General features: G+C 40.6%; 1 protein-coding gene across 1 annotated transcript in view; it reads left to right on the forward strand.

Moving 5' to 3' along the window:
• ABCB1 (ATP binding cassette subfamily B member 1) overlaps positions 1 to 5,582 on the forward strand; it is a 105,380-nt gene extending 99,798 nt beyond the window's left edge. Inside the window, exons 24-26 of the mRNA XM_027102795.1 lie at positions 407 to 613; positions 4,032 to 4,178; positions 4,968 to 5,582. Of these exons, the coding sequence (XP_026958596.1) occupies positions 407 to 613; positions 4,032 to 4,178; positions 4,968 to 5,171 (558 nt within the window). The 3' untranslated portion in view covers positions 5,172 to 5,582. The remainder of the gene's footprint in view (positions 1 to 406; positions 614 to 4,031; positions 4,179 to 4,967) is intronic.
• The last annotated feature ends 14,567 nt before the right edge of the window (positions 5,583 to 20,149 follow it).

A 20,149-nucleotide genomic window follows, 5' to 3' on the forward strand; every position in this document is an offset into this window, starting at 1 on the left:
TTGCACAGTTGAGGACCCTTATGATTATGTTGGGTCCACCTGGATAATCTAAGGTAACCTCAACATTTTGAGATCAGCTGACGAGCAACCTTATATCGTAATTCCATCTACACTTGTGAATAACATTCGCAGGTTTCGTGAACGAGAACATGGATGTCTTGGATGGAGGAGAGGTTATTATTATTCTGCCTACCACATGCATAGGGTTGAAACAGAAGAAATATGATGGTTCCTCAAAGCATACAATTATGACCTTATTCAGTTAACCTTGACAATCCAAATGGAAAACAACAACAAAAGTCTCATAATAACTTGGCAGTCTTAGTGTATGAAATAACGATATTAATTTTGCTAAATTCAAAAAATGTGCTGGTTCTGAAGATGATCTGTGATCTCTTGTTTTCAGCTAATTGACGGCAAGGAAATAAAGCACCTGAATGTCCAGTGGCTCCGAGCACACATGGGCATCGTGTCCCAGGAGCCCGTCCTGTTTGACTGCAGCATCGGCGAGAACATCGCCTACGGGGACAACAGCCGGGTCGTGTCACAGGAGGAGATCGTGCAGGCAGCCAAGGAGGCCAACATACACCCCTTCGTCGAGACGCTGCCTGATGTAAGTCTCTCTCCAAATAAGGTACCTGGGAGCCTGTGGCAGCCCCCCTGGCCTATGCTTGTGACTTCAAAAGGGCTGGATCCCAAAGGTGAAATGAGCAACTAAAACACACGTCCACCTGTATACAAGCATCTGCCTGCACTTCCCATCCCCAGTGGATGCGATGTTTACCTGGTCACCCGACTCATTCCCTGTGAGCAGCCTGACCGAAAAATACATATGCCTGGGAGGCCTTTCCCTCCAAGTCTGGGTGCAGGGCCCACAGAAGCAAGAGTGACCCTCCCCCACCATTTCTCTCCCAACCTTCCTTCCTTCCGCCTCCTTGCTGCTCTCCCCCAAGCCTCAAACCTCCCTCTGTGGAGTCGGGCCAGGCCAGGGAACTGGCCCCGTGCCAGAAAGAAGGCTCTGAGGAAGGCTGAGCCATTGGAGTGTCATCTCTCACCATTGCACATTCCATGCGCCCCAACCTCTGCTTGTAGGGCTGATTATTGAAACCTTTCCTGGGCTGTTGTCCCACAGATGCCTTCTGAATTCCTCCTAGGAAGTTAGGTAAATGGAACCTCTTGCCCTCTCTTAAGCCTCTTAGCTCCTGTATTTTGCATTGCAATCTAGACCTATCTTCTCTAACCCACCCGCCCCCATTATCATAAGTTATGTTCTTTATTTTAAGGAAGAACTAAAATGTAAAGCTCAGTAGCCTGAAACTGGCGGAGAAGGTCCTCTCCTCATGGGGAAAGATGGCAATGCCTTACGGCCCCAACCCTCTCCCAAGATTTCCTTTTCTGGAGACTCTTCTTTGGATAACTGCTGTCACCACACATCATAGGCCCCAGGGAAGAGGCGTTGTCCACTCCCCTCCTTTAACCTTCTAGCCCATCTGTGGATAATTGGCCCTTCCCAAGGCTAGAACATTCAAAGCATGTAACTTTAATTCCCTTTACTCATGGCGAGGTCAGTGTTCTCAAAGTCTGGGCGTGGGCCAGAACATCAGCGTCACCTGGGATCTTGTAAGAAATGCAGATTTTCAGGCCTGACCTCAGACCTAGTGAATCAGAAACTTGGAGGTAGGGTCTAGCAATCTGTGTTTTAATATCCCAGGTGATGCTGTTGCAGGTAAAGTGTGAGAACCACTGGGCTAGGGGTTAACAAAGGCAAATACAGAGAGTAATTATTATCTAGCTTATGAAATATACCTTGCCCCTCTCACTTTTGTCTACCACCGGGACCTACCTTTCTGGGCTCTGGGCTCTGTCTACAGAGCACACTTGTAGACATCATAAGTCTTTTCCTCAATGTCTAGACCTGGAAAGAGAAGGCAAAACCACTTAAGTCCTATTTTCTGTCCAAGGATCTACTTCTTCACCTGAATGGTTCGCACTAGGATTTACCTCACCCTGCAGGGGGCTGGTCTAGTTTCCTCCTCTCAGGGGTACAGCCCTGCCTTTATCTGCCTCAACAGGGTCGATACTGTGGCAGTGCAGCCTGGCAACCTCTGCACCCTCATGGGACTTGCTCCAGTGCTCTGGCCTCCCTGGTGGCTGCAGCTCTGGGCTGGGCCAGTCGCTAGCATCTGCCGGAACCTCCCCTGGGCTCGCTTACTGCACCTGCAGGTGGAGAGCTCTATGTTGAATGCCATAGAACTAAGGTTGCCAGAAATAGCAAGTAAAAATGGGCAACCCTACATAGAATGAATTTTTTTTAAATCGAAGGATAGTTGATTTATAATGTTGTGTTAATTTGTGCTGTACAGCAAAGTGATTCAGCTATATATATATATATACACACACACACATTCTTTTTTTAATATTCTTTTTCATTATGTTTTATCATAGGATACTGAATATAGTTCTCTGTGCCATACAGTAGGACCTTGTTGTGTATCCATTCCATGTGTAATAGCTTACATCTGCTAACCCCAGCCTCCCACTCCATCCCTCCCCTCCCCCCTTCCCCCTTGGCAACCACAAGTCTATTCTCTATGTCTATGAGTCTCTTTCTGTTTCGTAGACAGGTTCATTTGTGTCATATTTTAGATTCCAGAAATGTATAAGTGGTATCATAATGGTATTTGTCTTTCTCTTTCTGACTTAACTTCACTTAGTATGATAATCTCTAGTTGCATCCATGTTGCTGCAAATGGCATTATTTTGTTCTTTTTTATGGCTGAGTAATATTCCATTGTATACATGTACCACATCTTCTTTATCTGTTCATCTGTCGGTGGACATTTAGGTTGCTTCCATGTCTTGCTATTGTGAATAGTGCTGCTGTGAACATAGGGGTGCATGTATCTTTTTGAGTTATAGTTTTGTCTGGATATATGCCCAGGAGTGGGATTGCTGGATCATACGGTAATTCTATTTTTAGTTTTCTGAAGAACCGCCATACTGTTTTGCATAGTGGCTGCGCCAGCTTAACATTCCCACCAACAGTGTAGGAAGTGGAACATGAATTTTAAAGTCAAACTCTGGATGTCAGAATCAGAGCCCACAGTTTGACTAACATTTCAGCCTGGCAAGGACCTGAAAATAAAAAGATAATATGGTTTTTTTAGGTTACCCATTACATTTCTGCTCTCCCCTACATACCCTATTAATTCCTGTCCTATTATCACATTGGATACTTAGTGAGCATTATCTGCTCTGGGAAACAATATGTGAAAATTTTCAGGAGAACTCTGAAAACAAAAGTCAATCAGGAGATTTCAGCTTTTCAAGTTAGATATCGAATAGAGTTTCTTAGTATCCATTAAAATTGTTGAAGCTTTGGAAATAGTCTTATAAAAACAGACAACAAAAGGCTAACATCCCAAGAATTTCTTCCCTTCCTCACTTTTTTTTAAAAGAATATTATCGTAATCGACATTTTATTTTTTTTAACATCTTTATTGGCATATAATTGCTTTACAAAGGTGTGTTAGTTTCTGCTGTATAACAAAGTGAATCAGCTATACGTATACATACATCCCATATCCCCTCCCTCTTGCGTCCTTCCTCACTTTAAAATAATGCAGAGAGCATCACCTGCTGGTTATAAATAAAATGAGTTTCAATTATTTTATTATGCATAGCCTGTTAAAATCAAATTTCCTTCCTCCTACCAATCTTTGTCCCAAATGCAATGAAACCAGAAGGCTGGAAGAGCCTCACATTGCAACAGTCATCTTCCTCGTAAATATGTTGACTTGTCTACACTAAAGCATAACTTTTAAGACCCAAACGTCTGTCTTCAAGAAGAGAGGTTAATCCTGCCATTCAGAGCTATGTTTTTGTTGTTTAACTCTCCTTCAACCCATTCTTAGCTTCTGAACCTAAACTTTTTTGTGTACATGGAAGTGGTTATCCTATTTTCTGCAAGCACACTCTATTTCAGAACTTTATCAGTTCTACTCTTCATCATAACAAAACCCTATTTACAGAAATATAACACCAGAGTAGGAGACAAAGGAACTCAGCTCTCTGGTGGCCAGAAGCAGCGCATTGCGATAGCTCGTGCCCTTGTTAGACAGCCTCGTATATTGCTTCTGGATGAAGCTACATCAGCTCTGGATACAGAAAGTGAAAAGGTAAGAATTTAACGTGGACTCATTCACACTTGAAGCAGTTGTCCCTTAAAAGGTTTTAAGTTTATGCTTCTGTCTTCTACAGTAGAGAACACAATTCAGCCAGATACTGAGTTTTGTTACTTTCAGTGGAATCTAAACACTTTCGGTAGCTGTCATTCAAGAGAACTAAGATGAAACAAGGCAGATTAGTCTTATAATGCTTGTGCTCCAAAAGTCAGCCCCGGATCACTTTGTATTGATCTAAGAAGCTGCATTCAGGCCATAGTCCCATTTCTCCTGGCAGCATCTCCTCAACAACTATATAAAAAAGTGGAAGCACAGAACAATGTTAAAAGCTGACTGTACTTGAAGGTAAATAGTAGTAATTGTTTTCAGTTTGAGAAGAAGTGGAGTGTTCAGGTGTCTGAAAGATAAACTCATTCTGAGTTTTTTTTATCTTAAAAATACCAAAATTCAAGGAGGCTCTGTTTGGCCTGTGCTCAGGCTTCCTGTATTTACTGTAGTGCTAGACCAGAAAGATGTCACAAGGCTGGGCACACTACTAAGTGCTTCTAAATGATTGCATAGGCTGTATTTACAGTCATAACTCTGAGATAAACCAAATTAGGATTCAGTATTCTTCTGATACGACAGATCCCTTGCTTTGTAAAATCTATGTTATATTCCATTGACACCACTGTTAAAGAGGCACGTATCGTTGGAGAAATTAATTGTGAGGCTTGTTATGGAAGAGAAATTCAAGGGAGTGGATTATTATGATCAGAGTTAATTTGTGTGATTATTGAACAGGTTGTCCAAGAAGCCCTGGACAAAGCCCAAGAAGGGCGCACCTGCATCGTCATCGCTCACCGCCTGTCCACCATTCAGAATGCAGACTTGATAGTGGTGTTTCAGAACGGCAAAGTCAAGGAGCACGGCACACACCAGCAGCTGCTGGCGCAGAAAGGCATCTATTTCTCCATGGTCAGTGTCCAGGCTGGAGCAAAGCGCTAGCGAACTGTGACCATATGAGCTATTAAATATTGCCTAATATTTGTGTTAAAATATGGCATTTAATCAAAATTGAAAAAGTGAGCACTTCCTGGGAAAACGATGTAGAGTTACTTATTTAACATTTCCTGCTGCAGTGGAAGATCATTCCACCCAGTTCAGAGTTTTCAGAGACTATAATTGAAGGAACAGAAAGAAACAGCATCAGTTGGAGAAAAGTAATGGTTTTAATTGCATTATAAAATTTATAGAATCATTCAAAGTAGATTTTGTTAATAAAGTGTATAATTTTTGTTTATATTTTCTTATTCAGACTGTAACTGACTACCTTGCTAAAAGATTATAGAAGTAGCAAAAAGTACTGAATGTTTGTGTAAAGTGCCTATAATAAAACTAAACTTTTATATGACTGGAGTCATCTTGTCTAAAGTGCCTGTAAATCTATCGTCTCCCAGTTGGACTACTGAAGATCATTTCTGCAGTTTAAAAAAAGGACTTCTTTAAAAACTCTCATTAATTTTTGTAAGAATGGTTAAACAGTGTAATAATTCCTACTGTACATGTCTTTTCACGTTGGGTTCTACAAAGCCATCTGGCTTCATTCTTCTTGGACTTGATCCTGCTGATTCTTGCATTTCCACTTTATGCTGGCTGTCAAACCAACCACATAGATCAATACAGGATTTTAGGGGCTGAGATGGGGCAGAGGATGGACAATTGTGAAGTGTATACTCTGATGTACGTTGAATATCTTGCATTGCTCTTATAAAGGGCTCTTACAGGATTTTAATACTTTTGCATTTTTAAAAATACAGTTCTTTTTCTGTTTTGATAATGCATCACTTTTCCCAGTAATTGGTCTCTTCCAAAGTTGATCCTTCTGGCGGCAGGTGATTAAAATGTGCTGTAAGTTTAAATACATCATCATGAAAACATGGTGAAAAAGGAAAATATCACCAGAAAATGATACTCTGACTATAAAAAGAGAAGCCAAAAAACACTATAAACATGATTGAGAGTCACAAGCTGGGAGCAGTATTTGCCATATTTATTTGAAATAATTGGTATTGTTACTATCTAAAGAATTTTAAAAGGAAGAAAATGCCATCACCTCCAAGGAAGAATTGGCAGAGGACATGGTCCAGTAAATCCCAAAGAAGAAATTGAGGAGAAAGAAAGTGCACACTCTCAAAGAAATGTAGATTAGATCAACAAACCCTTGAGGGGTAACATGAGCCCCATGGCGGAGTAAGACATCCTTTGTTTCTCCCTCAAGGACATAATTTGGCATCCAAGCACAGACAAAAGTACCTTTTTGGGAGTTGTGGGATCCAGCATCATATGCCAAGGAACCTAAGAGGAGTCTTGCTTCCCCGTGAGTCAGCTAATAGGGATAAAGACCTGGGTCCTGGCTGTGGACCCTGCAGTAGCCTGTGAACTGGCTCCAGCCCCCCTTGGCCTTGGTCCAGGAGCCCCTGGAAAACACTGTCTAAGGCAATCACCCACAGACCATAGAGCCTTTGTACAAGTCCTGGTTTCCAGATGAGAAGTTCCAGCACACCTTTGGAGCAGAAAAACTCGGAGTTTGGAAGCATTGAGAGGATGAGAGGAACAGCTTGACCTGACTTGCACCATCCCTTCCCCCAAGGGGACACAGCTTAGGGCCAAGAGAGATCTCAGCCTGTGATTTCTCTCAGGGAAAGTGAGAGCTTGTGAGTGACACGTGGCTCACGGGAGGCTGCCAAGGGAGCTCCTTTCTCTCTCCCCACATCCAGAGTACTGAAACATGAACTGCATGACTGAGAGGCAGGAGGGGACGGAGAATGGCACGTAGCTCCCTCAGAGGGCGTTAAAGGGGCACAGAGCCTGCTAACCACATTCAAGAAGCCTGCCCTGGAGCCGCTGGGAATGCCTCACCTGCAGATCCTCCAACGGGCGCACGGGTGTCCCCAGTGCTCAGTATGCCTCACCCACACACAAACCCCCTGACCCTGTGGCTGGCTCCCTGTGTGTGCTCCCAGCAGCAGTGGTGAGAGCAGGGTCTGGCAGATGGTGGGTGATATTCAAGCACACAAAGAATGCAGGCTTGAATCTGCAGGCCAGGGAGAAGCCACAAATGAGCTTTAGGGCCACCTTTGACAAACAAAAGGGAGGCAGCCAATACATGGTTTGGTGCATTGCAGATCGAGGGGAGGCGTATAAGCTTGAGGATTCTGCCACAAGAGGGAGCAAGAAGTGTGGATCAGGTGTAACCAGAGAAGGCCTGAGAAAGCCTCAGTCACTAGCAGGGCTGATGGAAGATACTTCTCTCCTGAAGCCAGTTAATAAAGACAGGAGGAGGTGACTTTAACTTCAAATGGGAAGACAGCAATGCAGAACTTCAAGGAATATGAAAAATCAAGGAAACATGACGTCACAATAATCTTCCAGTAACCAACCCAAGACATGGAGATCTGATTTTTCTCGTAGTGAATTCAAATATGCTGTTCTAAGGAAACTCTGTGAGTTCCAAGAAAACACAAAGACAAGTCAACAAAATTAGAAAAACAGTACACAAACAAGATGAGAAATTTGACAAAGGATAGAAAATATTAAAAGGAACCAAACAAATTCTGAAGGTGAAGAATACAGTGAATGAAATGAAAAATATAATAAAGAGCATCAATAGCACCTAAATATATTCAGCAAATACTAAGAGATCTGAAGTGAGAAATAGACAACAATACTATAATAGTAGGGGACTTCAGTATCCTACTTTCAACAATAAAGGGATCATCAACAAAGAAATGTTGGATCTGGACTACACTTTAGACCAAATGGATTAGCAGACATGTAGGGAACACTCCATCCAACAGCAGCAGAATACACGTGCTTCTCAAGTACACATGTAAAAAGTAGCAGAATAGGTCAGTCAGAAGACAGAAGAGAAGAACTTTGAAGTTACCTAGTCAGAGGAGAGAACAAAGAAAAAAGAATGGAAGAGAATGAGAAAGCCTACATGATATATACAGTACTATCCAAAGAACTAATTTGTGAATTATTGGTGTTCTGGAAGGAGAAGAGAGGACGGAAAGCTTATTTAAAGAAATAGTGGCTAAGAATTTTTTCCAGACCTGGGCAGAGATTTAGATCTCCAAATTCACGAAGCTGGTAGGCCACCCAACAAAATCAACCTAGAGAGATCCTCTCCAATACACATTATAATAAAACTGTTAAAAATCTAAAACAAGGAGTCTTAAAAGCATCAAGAGAGGAAAAAAGCTTATAACTTTCAAAAGAACCTGCATAAGGCTATCAGTGGATTTCTCAGCAGAAACTTGACAGGCCAGGAGAGAGTGGGATGATACATTCAAAGTGCTGAAAGGAAAAAAAAAAAAAAGCCCTGCCAGTCAAGAATTCTCTGTCCAGCAAAGTTGTCCTTCATAAACGAAGGAGAGAGACTTTCTCAGACAAACAGAAGCTGACAGAATTCACCACCACAAAACCTGCCTTACAAGAAATGCTGACTGGAGTTCTTCAAGCTGTAATGAAAGGATGCTAATTAGTAACACATAGCCAACTTCAGAATACTCTGATACTGTTATATGGTGCTGTATTAAAAGTTATAGGACAGTATAAAGGTTAAAGGACAAGGGTATTAATAATAGCTATAGCTACAATTTATTAATAAATACCCAATATAAAGAGGTACATTGTGGACTTCCCTGGTGGCACAGTGGTTAAGAATCTGCCTGCCTGCCAATGGAGGGACATGGGTTCAAGCCCGGGTCTGGGAAGATCCCACATGCCGTGGAGCAACTAAGCTCGTGTGCCACAGCTAGTGAGCCCGTGCACCACAGCTACTGAAGCCTGCGTGCCTAGAGCCCATGCTCCACAACAAGAGAAGACACCACAGTGAGAAGCCCGCGCACCACAAAGAAGAGTAGCCCCTGCTTGCTGCAACTAGAGAAAGCCCACGTGCAGCAACAAAGACCCAACGCAGCCAAAAATAATTTTTTTAAAAAAGAGGTAAATTGTGACATCAAAAACATAAAAAGGGGGAGTAAAAGGTTAGAGTTTTTGTATGTAAAGTTGTTATCAGTGTAAAATAAACTGTTATATCTGTAAGATGTTTTATGTAAGCTTCATGGTAACCACAAAGCAAAACCCTGTAGCAGATTCACAGAAGAGAAGAGAATCAGAGCATACCACTATGGAAAGTCATCAATTCACAAAGGAAGGCAGCAAGAGAGGAAGAAAGGAACAAGGGAACTACAAAATAGCCAGAAAGCAATTAACAAGATAGCACTAAGAAGTCATTACCTATCAATAATTACTGTAAACGTATGTTGATTAAAAGGCATAGAGTGGCTGGATAAGACCCAATTATATGCTGACTACAAGAGACTTGCTTCGACTTTAAGGACACACATAGGCTCAAAGTGAAGGCATGAAAAAGATACTCCATGCAAGTAGAAACCAAAAGAGAACAGAGCTAGCTCTACTTGTATCAGAGAAAATAGACTTAAAGCCAAAAACAATAACAAGAGACCAAGAAGGTCATTATATAATGATAAAGGAGTCAATTCATCAAGAAGATATCACAGTTGTGAATATATATGTGCCCAACATTGGAGCACCTAAATATATTCAGCAAATACTAAGAGATCTGAAGTGAGAAGTAGACAACAATACTATAATAGTAGGGGACTTCAGTATCCTACTTTCAACAATAAAGGGATCATCAACAAAGAAATGTTGGATCTGGACTACACTTTAGACCAAATGGATTAGCAGACATGTAGGGAACATTCCATCCAACAGCAGCAGAATACGCATGCTTCTTAAGTACACATGTAAAATTCTCCAGGAGAGGTCATATGATAAGTCACAAAGCAAGTGTTAGTAAATTTAAGAAGATTAAAATGATACCAAGTATCTTTTTCAACCACAGTGATAGAAACCTAAAATCCATGACAGGAGGAAAGTTGGAAAACTAACAATAATATGGAAATTAAACACTCCTGAACAACCAATGGGTTAAGGAAGAAAACAAAGGGGAAATTTTAAAAAATATCTTGAAGCAATTGAAGATGGAAACACAACATACCAAAACCTATGAGATGCAGCAAAAGATGTTTTAAGAGGGGAGTTTATGGAGATAAATGCCTACATTAAGAAACGAGAAAGATCTCAGAAAAGCTACCTTTACACTTCAAGAAACTAGGAAAAGAAAAATAAACTAAGACCAAAGTTATCAGCAGAAAGGAAATAAGATCAGAACAGAAATAATAAAGACTAGAAAAACAAAAGAAAAGAACAATGAAAATAATAACTTTTTTTGAAAAGATAAGCAATATTGACAAAACTAGCTAGAAAGAAAAACAGAGAAATCAAATAAAATTGGAAATGAAAGAGGAGAAATTACAACTGATGGCACAGAAATAGAAAGGTTCATAAGAGACTACTATAAACACTTATACACCAAGAAATTGGATAAAAACAAACTGATAAATTCCTAGAAACATATACCATACCAAGACTGAATCATGAAGAAGTCAAAAATCTGAATAGACCAATAGTGAGTAAGGAGATTAAGTCAGTAAACCAAACCTCGCAACAAAGAAAAACCCAGGGCCAGATGGTTTCACTGGTGAATTCTACCAAACATTTAAAGAAGAATAACACCAATCTTTCTCAAACTCTTCCAAAAAATTGAATAGGAGGGACCACTTCCAAAGTCATTTTACAAGGCCAGCATTGTCCTGATTAAAAAGCCAAGTAAGAACATTACATGGAAACAACAGACAAATATCTGTGATGAATATTGATGCAAAAATTCTTGATAAAATGCTAGCAAACTGAATTTAACTGCACATTAGAAGGATCATACAGCATGATCAAGGGGGCTTTATCCCTGGGATGCAAGGATGGTTCAACATATGCAAATCAATAATTTATTAATAAATTTTATTAAATAAAATTAATAAAATGAAAAATAAAAATGAGATCATCTCAATAGATGCAGAAAAGAATTTGACAAAATACAACATCCTTTCATGATAAAAACTTTCAACAAATTGATTATATAGGGAATATACCTTAACACAATAAAGGCCATATATTGTAAACCTACAGCTAACAGCATACTCATTGGTGAAAGGTTGAAAGCTTTTCCTCTAAGATCAGGAATGAAATAAGAGTCCCCACTCCTGACTCCTAGTCAACATAGTATTGGGCATTCTAACCAGAGTAATCAGGCAAGAAAAAAAAAATGGCATTCAAATCAGAAAGGAAGAAGTAAAATTGTCTTTGCAGATGATAAGATCATATACACATACATAAAGTCCTAAAGTTTCTACCAAAAAATGTGTCTTTCTCTGCCTGGCTTATTTCACGTAGCATAATGCCCTCCAGGTTCACTCGTGTTGCCACAAATGCAGGATTTCCTTCTTTTTATGGCTGAACAGTATTCTATTGTATGTATATACCACATTTTCTTTATCCAGTCATACTTTGATGGGTACTTAGATTGTTTCCAAATTTTGGCTACTGTGAATAATGTGGCAATGAGCGTGCAGTGCTGATTTCATTTCCTTCAGATATATACCCAGAAGTGGAATTGCTGGATCATGTGGTAGTTCTGTTTTTAATTTTTTGGGTAACTTCCGTACTGTTTTCCGTGTTAAGCCATCAAATTTGTGGTAATTGGTTACAGTAGCCTTGGGAAACTGATACAGGCTTCAAATCAGGGAAGCTAAATATAATGCTTTTATTTTATTTTATTTTTTAAAAAAGGAGTCTAATGAGGCTCTGAGTTGGGCTAACGAAAAGAGAGAAGGACGGGTGGCTGTGAGAAATATCCATAGTCTAGATGTGAAAGGTAGAGGGAGGAAAATAATTGGCTAGGAAAATGCTATGACATTGATGGAGGTGAGGAACTCTTAGGAGGAAGATGATGTGTTCATATGGCTTGAAGGTGACGTCATAGTAGAAGATTTTGAAAAGTGTGGCCCTTGGGTACTAACTAAACAGAGATGGGTCCCCTGTGTGCTGTTTGCTTGAATTCAACTTTTATTTTCTTAGTTCCATCCTACGATTCTCCAGCTCTGTCCAACTCTAAACAATGATGGTGATTTTTTCACCAGAACGAACTTCTGAATTCAGGCCAAAGTGTGTTTCTGTTTCATGACATAAAAAGCAGCCACTTGTTACCAGGTCTCAATAATAAGAAGTCTTTTTGATTCATTTTTCTTATTCATATCTTCATTTCAGATGCCTGCTTCTAATTTGTGAACCTTTTGAGGAAAGGATTATGTCTTTGCATCACTTTGCTCTTTTGTCTCGAGGTTCAGTGTCTGCTCTTTTGCTAATTTTGTTTTTTTTAATCTAGTATGTACTTTCCTCTGGGTCAGTTTTGCTTTATCAAAAATTAACATCTGAAAAGTCATTTGTTAATATAAGATATATTAACAGTATTCTTATCTAAGGCCATACAGTTTTGCATAAAAAATAGGGAGGGGAGTTCATCTTTACCATAAGACCTGTGACCCACCTTTACCTACTCTACCACATGAAAGGGAAAACTGTATGGGAATTGTGTCCATAATTTTTTAAAAGAAAAAAATGTTTTTAAGAAATTAGAGTAGTCTGATAACAGTATTATACCAATGCCAACGTCCTGCGTTTGATTTTGTATTATAGTTACTACCTACTGTCATTCAGGGAAGCTCAATGAAGGGTACACAGGACTCTACAATTTTTGCAACTTCCTATGAGTCTATGATTATTTTAACAAGAAAAAGTTAAAAGAGAAATAGAATTATATGGTGAAACTTTACTTAGAGACTTGCTGCTCTTGGAATTATCTGGCAGTCCAGTGGTTAGGACTCTGCACTTCCACTGCAGAGGGTACGGGTTCGATCCCTGATCAGGGAACTAAGATCCTGCAAGCCACATGGCGTGGCCAAGAAAAAAAAAATTTGCTGCTCTTGAAGTGATAATAATTTGGGCTAAAATCTGAAAAATGAGAAGGAGTTACCCAGGAAATGGTGTGAGTGTGGAAGACAGGACATAGGGATGAAGGGACAGCATTTCAGCTGGAGGAAACAGCCTGTTCCAAAAGGATTTGAACTACAGAAGGAAAGATGTTGTGGTTGGAGCTGGCTGATCAAGGCGAGGGTGGCATGAGACACTCTGGCCTGCTACCTCTGGGAGCCCTGCCTGACAAAGTGGAGTTTGGGAGTGTTTTACCCCTCCCTCTCAGAACCCAGCCACTGTGCCATAAGAAGCAGCCTGAGTTACATGGGAAGGCCACATGACTTGACTCAGCAGAGCCCCCAGCCCACAGCCAGTATCAAGTCCCAGGCACGTGAGTGGGTATCTCAGACATCCAGCCCAGTCAAGCCTTCAGATGACTGCAGCCCCAGCCAGTATCTGACTGTACGCTCATGAGATGAGAACCACCCAGCTGATCCCAGTCAATCAGAAGAACCATAAGAGATAAAAAAAAAACATTATTTTAAACCAATTGATAACTAGAATGAGTAATAACCCTTCTAGTTGCAGAGCCTATAAAGGATTTTTGCTTGCCTTAACTCTCTTGGTCCTCAAAAGTATGCTGTAGGCTGTAATATCTTGGTGGGCATCTGGTTCATCATTGTAATCCAACGCCTCCATCGATGTAGAAAGTCCTCCATAAAAATCTTTGTTAAATGAAAACGAAAAAAGATTTGTCAGTCTTAAAAAAAGATTAGACAAAAGATTTTCTGGAGCACCGTCTGTAACTGTAGTCCTTTGTCCCACTTGGAACTTCTAACGCTAAGATGAAAGACCTCTGCCCTTGGCATCAGGAGAAATCAGAATAGCAAAGAGAAGAGCAGCAGTGCTTACAGATACGTGCAAGAGGCAAAGATACATGATGAAATATTTTTACCAGGACTCTTTCAAAAGAGCCAGTTTGGGTCATAAGGAAAAGTGACCTTTGAATGGGAAACTGAACGTTTTTGCCTCCGGCACTAGGCAGCAAAATTGAAATGTTTTCCCTTCTTATTGATTGTTGCTTGTTATGTGGAGAGGCACCAAGGCGCTCCAGCGAGAAAACCTGGGTTTCTCTTCTGGCTGCCTGTTTGTTACGCATGTGATTCTTTGGGCCAGTTACTTATTTTCTCTAAACCTTTATTTCCTCTTTGGGACTTAAGGAATTTCAATAGCTACCTCATTGGATTCCTTGAGCACTAAATATTATAAAGTATTTAGGACAATACTCAACAGATAGAATATAGCAAAAGGAAAATTTGCCTTCACTCCATGTGTTTCTTGCTCTTCAAGGCCACCAATTCTCAAGGAGAGGAAGTTCCTCGTGAAAAGGAAGTTCTGTTTTATATTTATTCACCTAAGAATTATCTTAAGTGCCTATGGGCTAGGTATTAGGAGCACACTGATAAGACAAGGAGCCACGGTTTAAGGAGAGAGGAAATAAGTTTAGTAACGTGTGTAGGTGTCATAACACAAGATTTCTTGGGAAACTAAGAAGAGAGCCATCACTTCTCCTGGGAGTGCTTTGAGGGTTTAAAAAAAATTTCCTAGAGAACTGAGAATCTACTTGTCAGATGGACAGTAGAGAAAATCTATGCATGTGGAGAGCAGTGTAAACAGCCTGGAAGGCTGGATCAGAAGTGACTCACGGTGCTCAGTTTCAGGTGTTGCATGTTGGGAGGAGTGGGTGGTGCCCACCACAGAGATGAGTCTGGGAAGTCAGGTAGGAACCAAGCCTGAAGGGTCTGGTGTGCCAGAATAAGTTTTTTTTTATTCTTGCTGTGGTTTATTTGAAATAGTGAGAGTTGAGATATGCCCTACTTTTTTTGTTGTTTTTTTTTGCGGTACGCGGGCCTCTCACTGTGGTGACCTCTCCCGTTGCGGAGCACAGGCTGCGGACGCGCAGGCTCAGCGGCCATGGCTCACGGGCCCAGCCGCTCCGCGGCATGTGGGATCTTCCCGGACCGGGGCACGAACCTGTGTGCCCTGCATCGGCAGGCGGACTCTCAACCACTGCGCCACCTGGGAAGCCCTGCCCTACTTCTGAGTGTCCACATTCCTACAAAGGTACCTGTGCAGTAAGATATTATAAAATAAATCACATTTAACTTCTTTGATTTCTGTTATGCAGATGGACATACCACCCTTTTACAAACTCCTTAAGTAAAGGAAGAAAAGAACCCACTTTAGAAACCTACCGTGTAACCCTTTCACATGTGGGAAACCTGCAAGAGAGTTTCTGCGACTGGAGTATTTCAACCACAAGCATCAGGGGCCCCAACATCCTAGCATCTCAGGCCAGAAATCACACTGTTCTTTATGGGAAGGAGGGGAAAAGGCAAGGTGAGGGAAAGAGGGTTTTTTTTGGTTTTTTTTTTTTGTTTTTTTAATGAAGAGATAGAAAGAGAAAGCTAAACGATGTTATCAGGTCATACTTCTAATATTTATTTCTGTCATTAAGCAGTGGGCATTTGAGGCTTTCCTGTTCTATCAGAATTTGAGTATGACAGTTTTTGCATTTCCCAAAGAGTTCATTGTCCCTGTTCAACTCCCTCTTATGCAAAACATGTCTGTCAGTGTGGGCAATGACCCCATTACTCCCACTTTTTAGAGTTTAACTAGATGACTCAGGCAATGAGTCATTTTTCCATGGATTGTCTATGTTGCTTGGAAAAGTGGCAGTTCCAGCCAAGCTATGGCTAAGACTACCTGAATTATTTGGAAAACACTATGACCATAGTAATCTGCCTTCTTAGACTAAAAAAAAAAGATGGTATAAAATTCTTTGGGATCGGGGAGCCCAGGTCTGGAACATGTACATATAGATAAAACCTGGAGAGCAATATGCTAAAGGGAAGTGGTTGGGTTAAAGTGAAAAAAACAATTTTATGGATTCCCTCTGTGAGAACAAATACTTAAAGGAGTGTCAGAGGCTAAATACAAAATACTGGATGTTTCATAAAAGTTTGCATTCATGAATAAGTCTTTTGCATATATTTCAATTCTGAAAGCAACTTTTTGGAGAAGCTAAATTTTTTATTGGCTATTAATAGATGAAACTAAATTTCAAGTACATTTTCTTTTTAAATTTTTTTATTTATTTATTTAATTTATTTATTTTTGGCTGTGTTGGGTCTTCATTGCTGCACACGGGCTTTCTCTAGTTGCGGCGAGCAGGGGCTACTCTTCATTGCGGTGCGCGGGCTTCTCATTGCTGTGGCCTCTCTTGTTGCTGAGCACGGGCTCTAGGCACGTGGGCTTCAGTAGTTGTGGCTCGCGGGCTCTAGAGCGCAGGCTCAGTAGTTGTGGTGCATGGGCTTAGTTGCTCTGCAGCATGTAGGATCTTCCCGGACCAGGGCTCGAACCCTTGTCCCCTGCATTGGCAGGCGGATTCTTAACCACTGCTCCACCAGGGAAGCCCTCAAGTACATTTTCAATTTTCAGAATTTGCATTTACACTGGAGAGTCTACTTTGGCCAACAATTTTAGCCTTGCATATCAAGGCCAAGGTCATAGGTTAGCTATGTGATTCTCTGCACCAAACTCCCATATACTTTCTATACCTCTTCAGGTTTATGTTTCACACTATATTTCAAATATTTGCTTATTTTTTCTCTCTGTTTATAGGTATTTTATATACGTGAGGGCGAAGTCTTTATCTTGTAGTCTATACATCTTCTCTGTGCCCAGGGCAGTATCTTGACATAGGATGTGGCCTCTTCGAAAGTGTTGCAAGAATCATGAATAGACACAGCTAGGCAGGAAATGGTAGAGTTGCCAGTTTCCAGATTCTTCCACCTTGAGACGTGTCAAATATCTTCCCTTTGCCCTTCCATATTTACTCTCCTCCCTTCTCTCCACACTGCTCTCTGCCCTGGGAGATTGACTTCTGTGGGTTCAGCTAAAGGGAAACCTGGGGGACAGTTGGAGGGGATCACTGTCCTTTTCAAAGCAGTTTTCTCTACATGACACTCATAAGGGTGCAGGGAGGGAGAAGTTCTGGTAACTTCTCCCTCCCTGCACCCATGCTGGCCTAGGAAAGGCAATGCCCGCCCCCCATTTTTGTGGCTCCAACATACTACACTATCCATTCTGGTGTATCCACTATACCCTATGTTCTGCCCATACCTTTGTGAATAGTCACTTCGTTAAATCCTCCTTGAATATCCTAATTTTGATGCGCCTTTCCTCTCCTCCTGGGACTTCAACTGATAAAAGACAGTTCCAGTTATTTCACAAAGAAGCCACCATTCTTGACAAGGTAATGATTGCTTTCTAAAAACCTTCTCAATTATGTCTGTGAGTCTAGATTCCTACTTAATGTATGAAACCGCTCACATATCCCACCACATCCTTATCTGCCTTTTGCCTCAAATGAAGATCACTCATCACTTTTATCTATTTTTTGTATTATTTCCCTGCTTTTGGACTTTTAGAATTATTTCTCTTAGCTGTAACTTCATATGTGAGATTAGAGAATATGAATTTTCTATTTTCAATGGGTACTGTGGGCTGGGAGTGGAGGGAAGAAACACACCTAAAAAAAGTTAAATGGGGGGAAGGGTAAGCTGGGACGAAGCGAGAGAGTGGCATGGACATATATACACTACCAAAAGTAAGGTAGATAGCTAGTGGGAAGCAGCCTCATAGCACAGGGAGATCAGCTCGGTGCTTTGTGACCACCTAGAGGGGTGGAATAGGGAGGGTGGGAGGGAGGGAGACGCAAGAGGGAAGAGATATGGGAACATATGTATAAGTATAACTGATTCATTTTGTTATAAAGCAGAAACTAACACATCATTGTAAAGCAGTTATACTCCAATAAAGATGTTAAAAAAAAAAAGTTAAATGGCCTTGTTACTATAGAGCTCTCAAAGAGTTTGATGTGCCTCATGACCTTTGAGAGAGCAGCATGGTAACCAGCATTCCCCAAACTTATTTGACCATGGAACCCTTGTTATAGGAACCCTTGTTATCTAAGAACCTGCTGGTATTCCTCAGGTCACACTTTGGAAAAGCTTGCTCTTTAAAATCCGTCCTTCTATTCCTCCATAAATATTTCTTGAACAAATATTGACAAAACTGGTCAGAACTCTAAGAGACGGGGCGTGGAAGACAGGTTCCACAACCCTTTCTTTTTAATCCTTCAGTGACTGTTGTGTCAGAATCTTCAAAGATGTGCGTGGTGGGGTGGGAGGTAGCTAGCACTTCCTGCAGGATCTAGTTTGAGGTACCGATTGATGGTACTTGGATATTCAATTAGAGGTCTTCTCCAAGCCTAGATTAATTGTGGATGCAATTTCTCCTTTGGGCTTTCTGCCTTGATTCCTGAACTAGCTGGGGGTGGAAAAGAGGTGGGAAAGAGGGTAGAGCAGAGTGTTTATCAGGTGCTTGCAATGTGCCAGGTACTAAATTTAGTTCATCCCCTTTCTTAAAGGAGCTCACAGTCTAGTAGGAAGAAAAAGATGTAAGAATAATTAATGCAGTGTAATATATAATATAACATAACATAAGGCTATAATGAATAAAGAACTTACACCCTGGTTTCTTTAGTGGTACCTCATTATTCTGTGGCAAGGTCTGTAGTTACAGCGTTTGACTTTATGCTTTGTTGCAGAGTAAGTTTAAGGTCAGACTGAGACAGTGTCCGCCTACTTGCATGTCTTACATAGAAAAACACAGATTTTTTTTTTAAAGACGCCAATTGTACTTGAACATTTGTTACTTTTTAAAAAAATTAATTTATTTATTTATTTTTGGCTGTGTTGGGTCTTCGTTTCTGTGCGAGGGCTTTCTCTAGTTGTGGCAAGCGGGGGCCACTCTTCATCGCGGTGCACGGGCCTCTCACTATCGTGGCCTCTCTTGTTGAGGAGCACAGGCTCCAGACGTGCAGGCTCAGTAGTTGTGGCTCACGGGCCTAGTTGCTCCGCGGCATGTGGGATCTTCCCAGACCAGGGCTCAAACCTGTGTCCCCTGCTTTGGCAGGCAGATTCTCAACCACTGCGCCACCAGGGAAGCCCAACACAAATTTTTATAAGTAGACATGATCTACTGGACGTTACTAAGGTGGTGAGAGAGTGTGGAGGAGGGGAATGAGTAGATAAGTTAGAGAAATCTTTTTATCTAGTACTTCACATCCCTTTTTCTATTGATGAACAAATACAAAGATTGGCTAATTTGATTTTAGAATCTTCTTCCTTTGCCTCGGCACCCTATTAGAGAAAATGGATTTTTAAAATCTGGTAGCAACTTCCAAGAAGATGGAGTAGACATATTTTTCCCTATTCCTCCTGCTAAGTACAACCAGAAATACAGAATGTTATTTATAAAACAATCATAAGAGTACTCTGAAAAGTGAAGAGAAGACAAAGTAGCTAAGGACCTTGGAATCCAAAGAATGACATGGTGGTGAGTTCTTCATTTTTGTTTTTGGCCTGTGGTTGTTTGTTTTGTTTTGTTTTTTCCTTTAATTGAAGTATAGTTGATTTATAATATTGTGTTAGTTTCAGATGTATACAGCAAAGTGATTTGGTCATACATATATATGTATATATCTATATTCTTTTTTCTATTATAGTTTATTACAAGATATTGAGTATAGTTCCCTGTGCTATACAGTAAATCCTTGTTTTTTATCTATTTTATATAAAGTAGTGTGCATCTGTTAATCCCATATTCCAAATTTATCCCTCTACCCTTTCCCCTTTGGTAACCATAGGTTTGTTTTCTATGTCTGTGAGTTGGTTTCTGTTTTATAAATAAGTTCAATTGTACTGTTTTTTAGATTCCACCTATAAGTGATATCACATAGTATTTGTCTTTCTCTAACTTACTTCACTTAGTATGATAATTTCTAGATCCATCCATGTTGCTGCAAATGATGTTATTTCCTTCTTTTTTATGGTTAAGTAATATTGCATTGTATATGTATACCACTTATTCTTTATACATTTATCTGTCAGCAA

This window comes from Aethalodelphis obliquidens, unplaced genomic scaffold (genome assembly GCF_003676395.1).
Source record: "Aethalodelphis obliquidens isolate GAN/ISIS:26980383/991018 unplaced genomic scaffold, ASM367639v1 scaffold5, whole genome shotgun sequence".
Taxonomy (NCBI): Eukaryota; Metazoa; Chordata; class Mammalia; order Artiodactyla; family Delphinidae; genus Aethalodelphis; species Aethalodelphis obliquidens.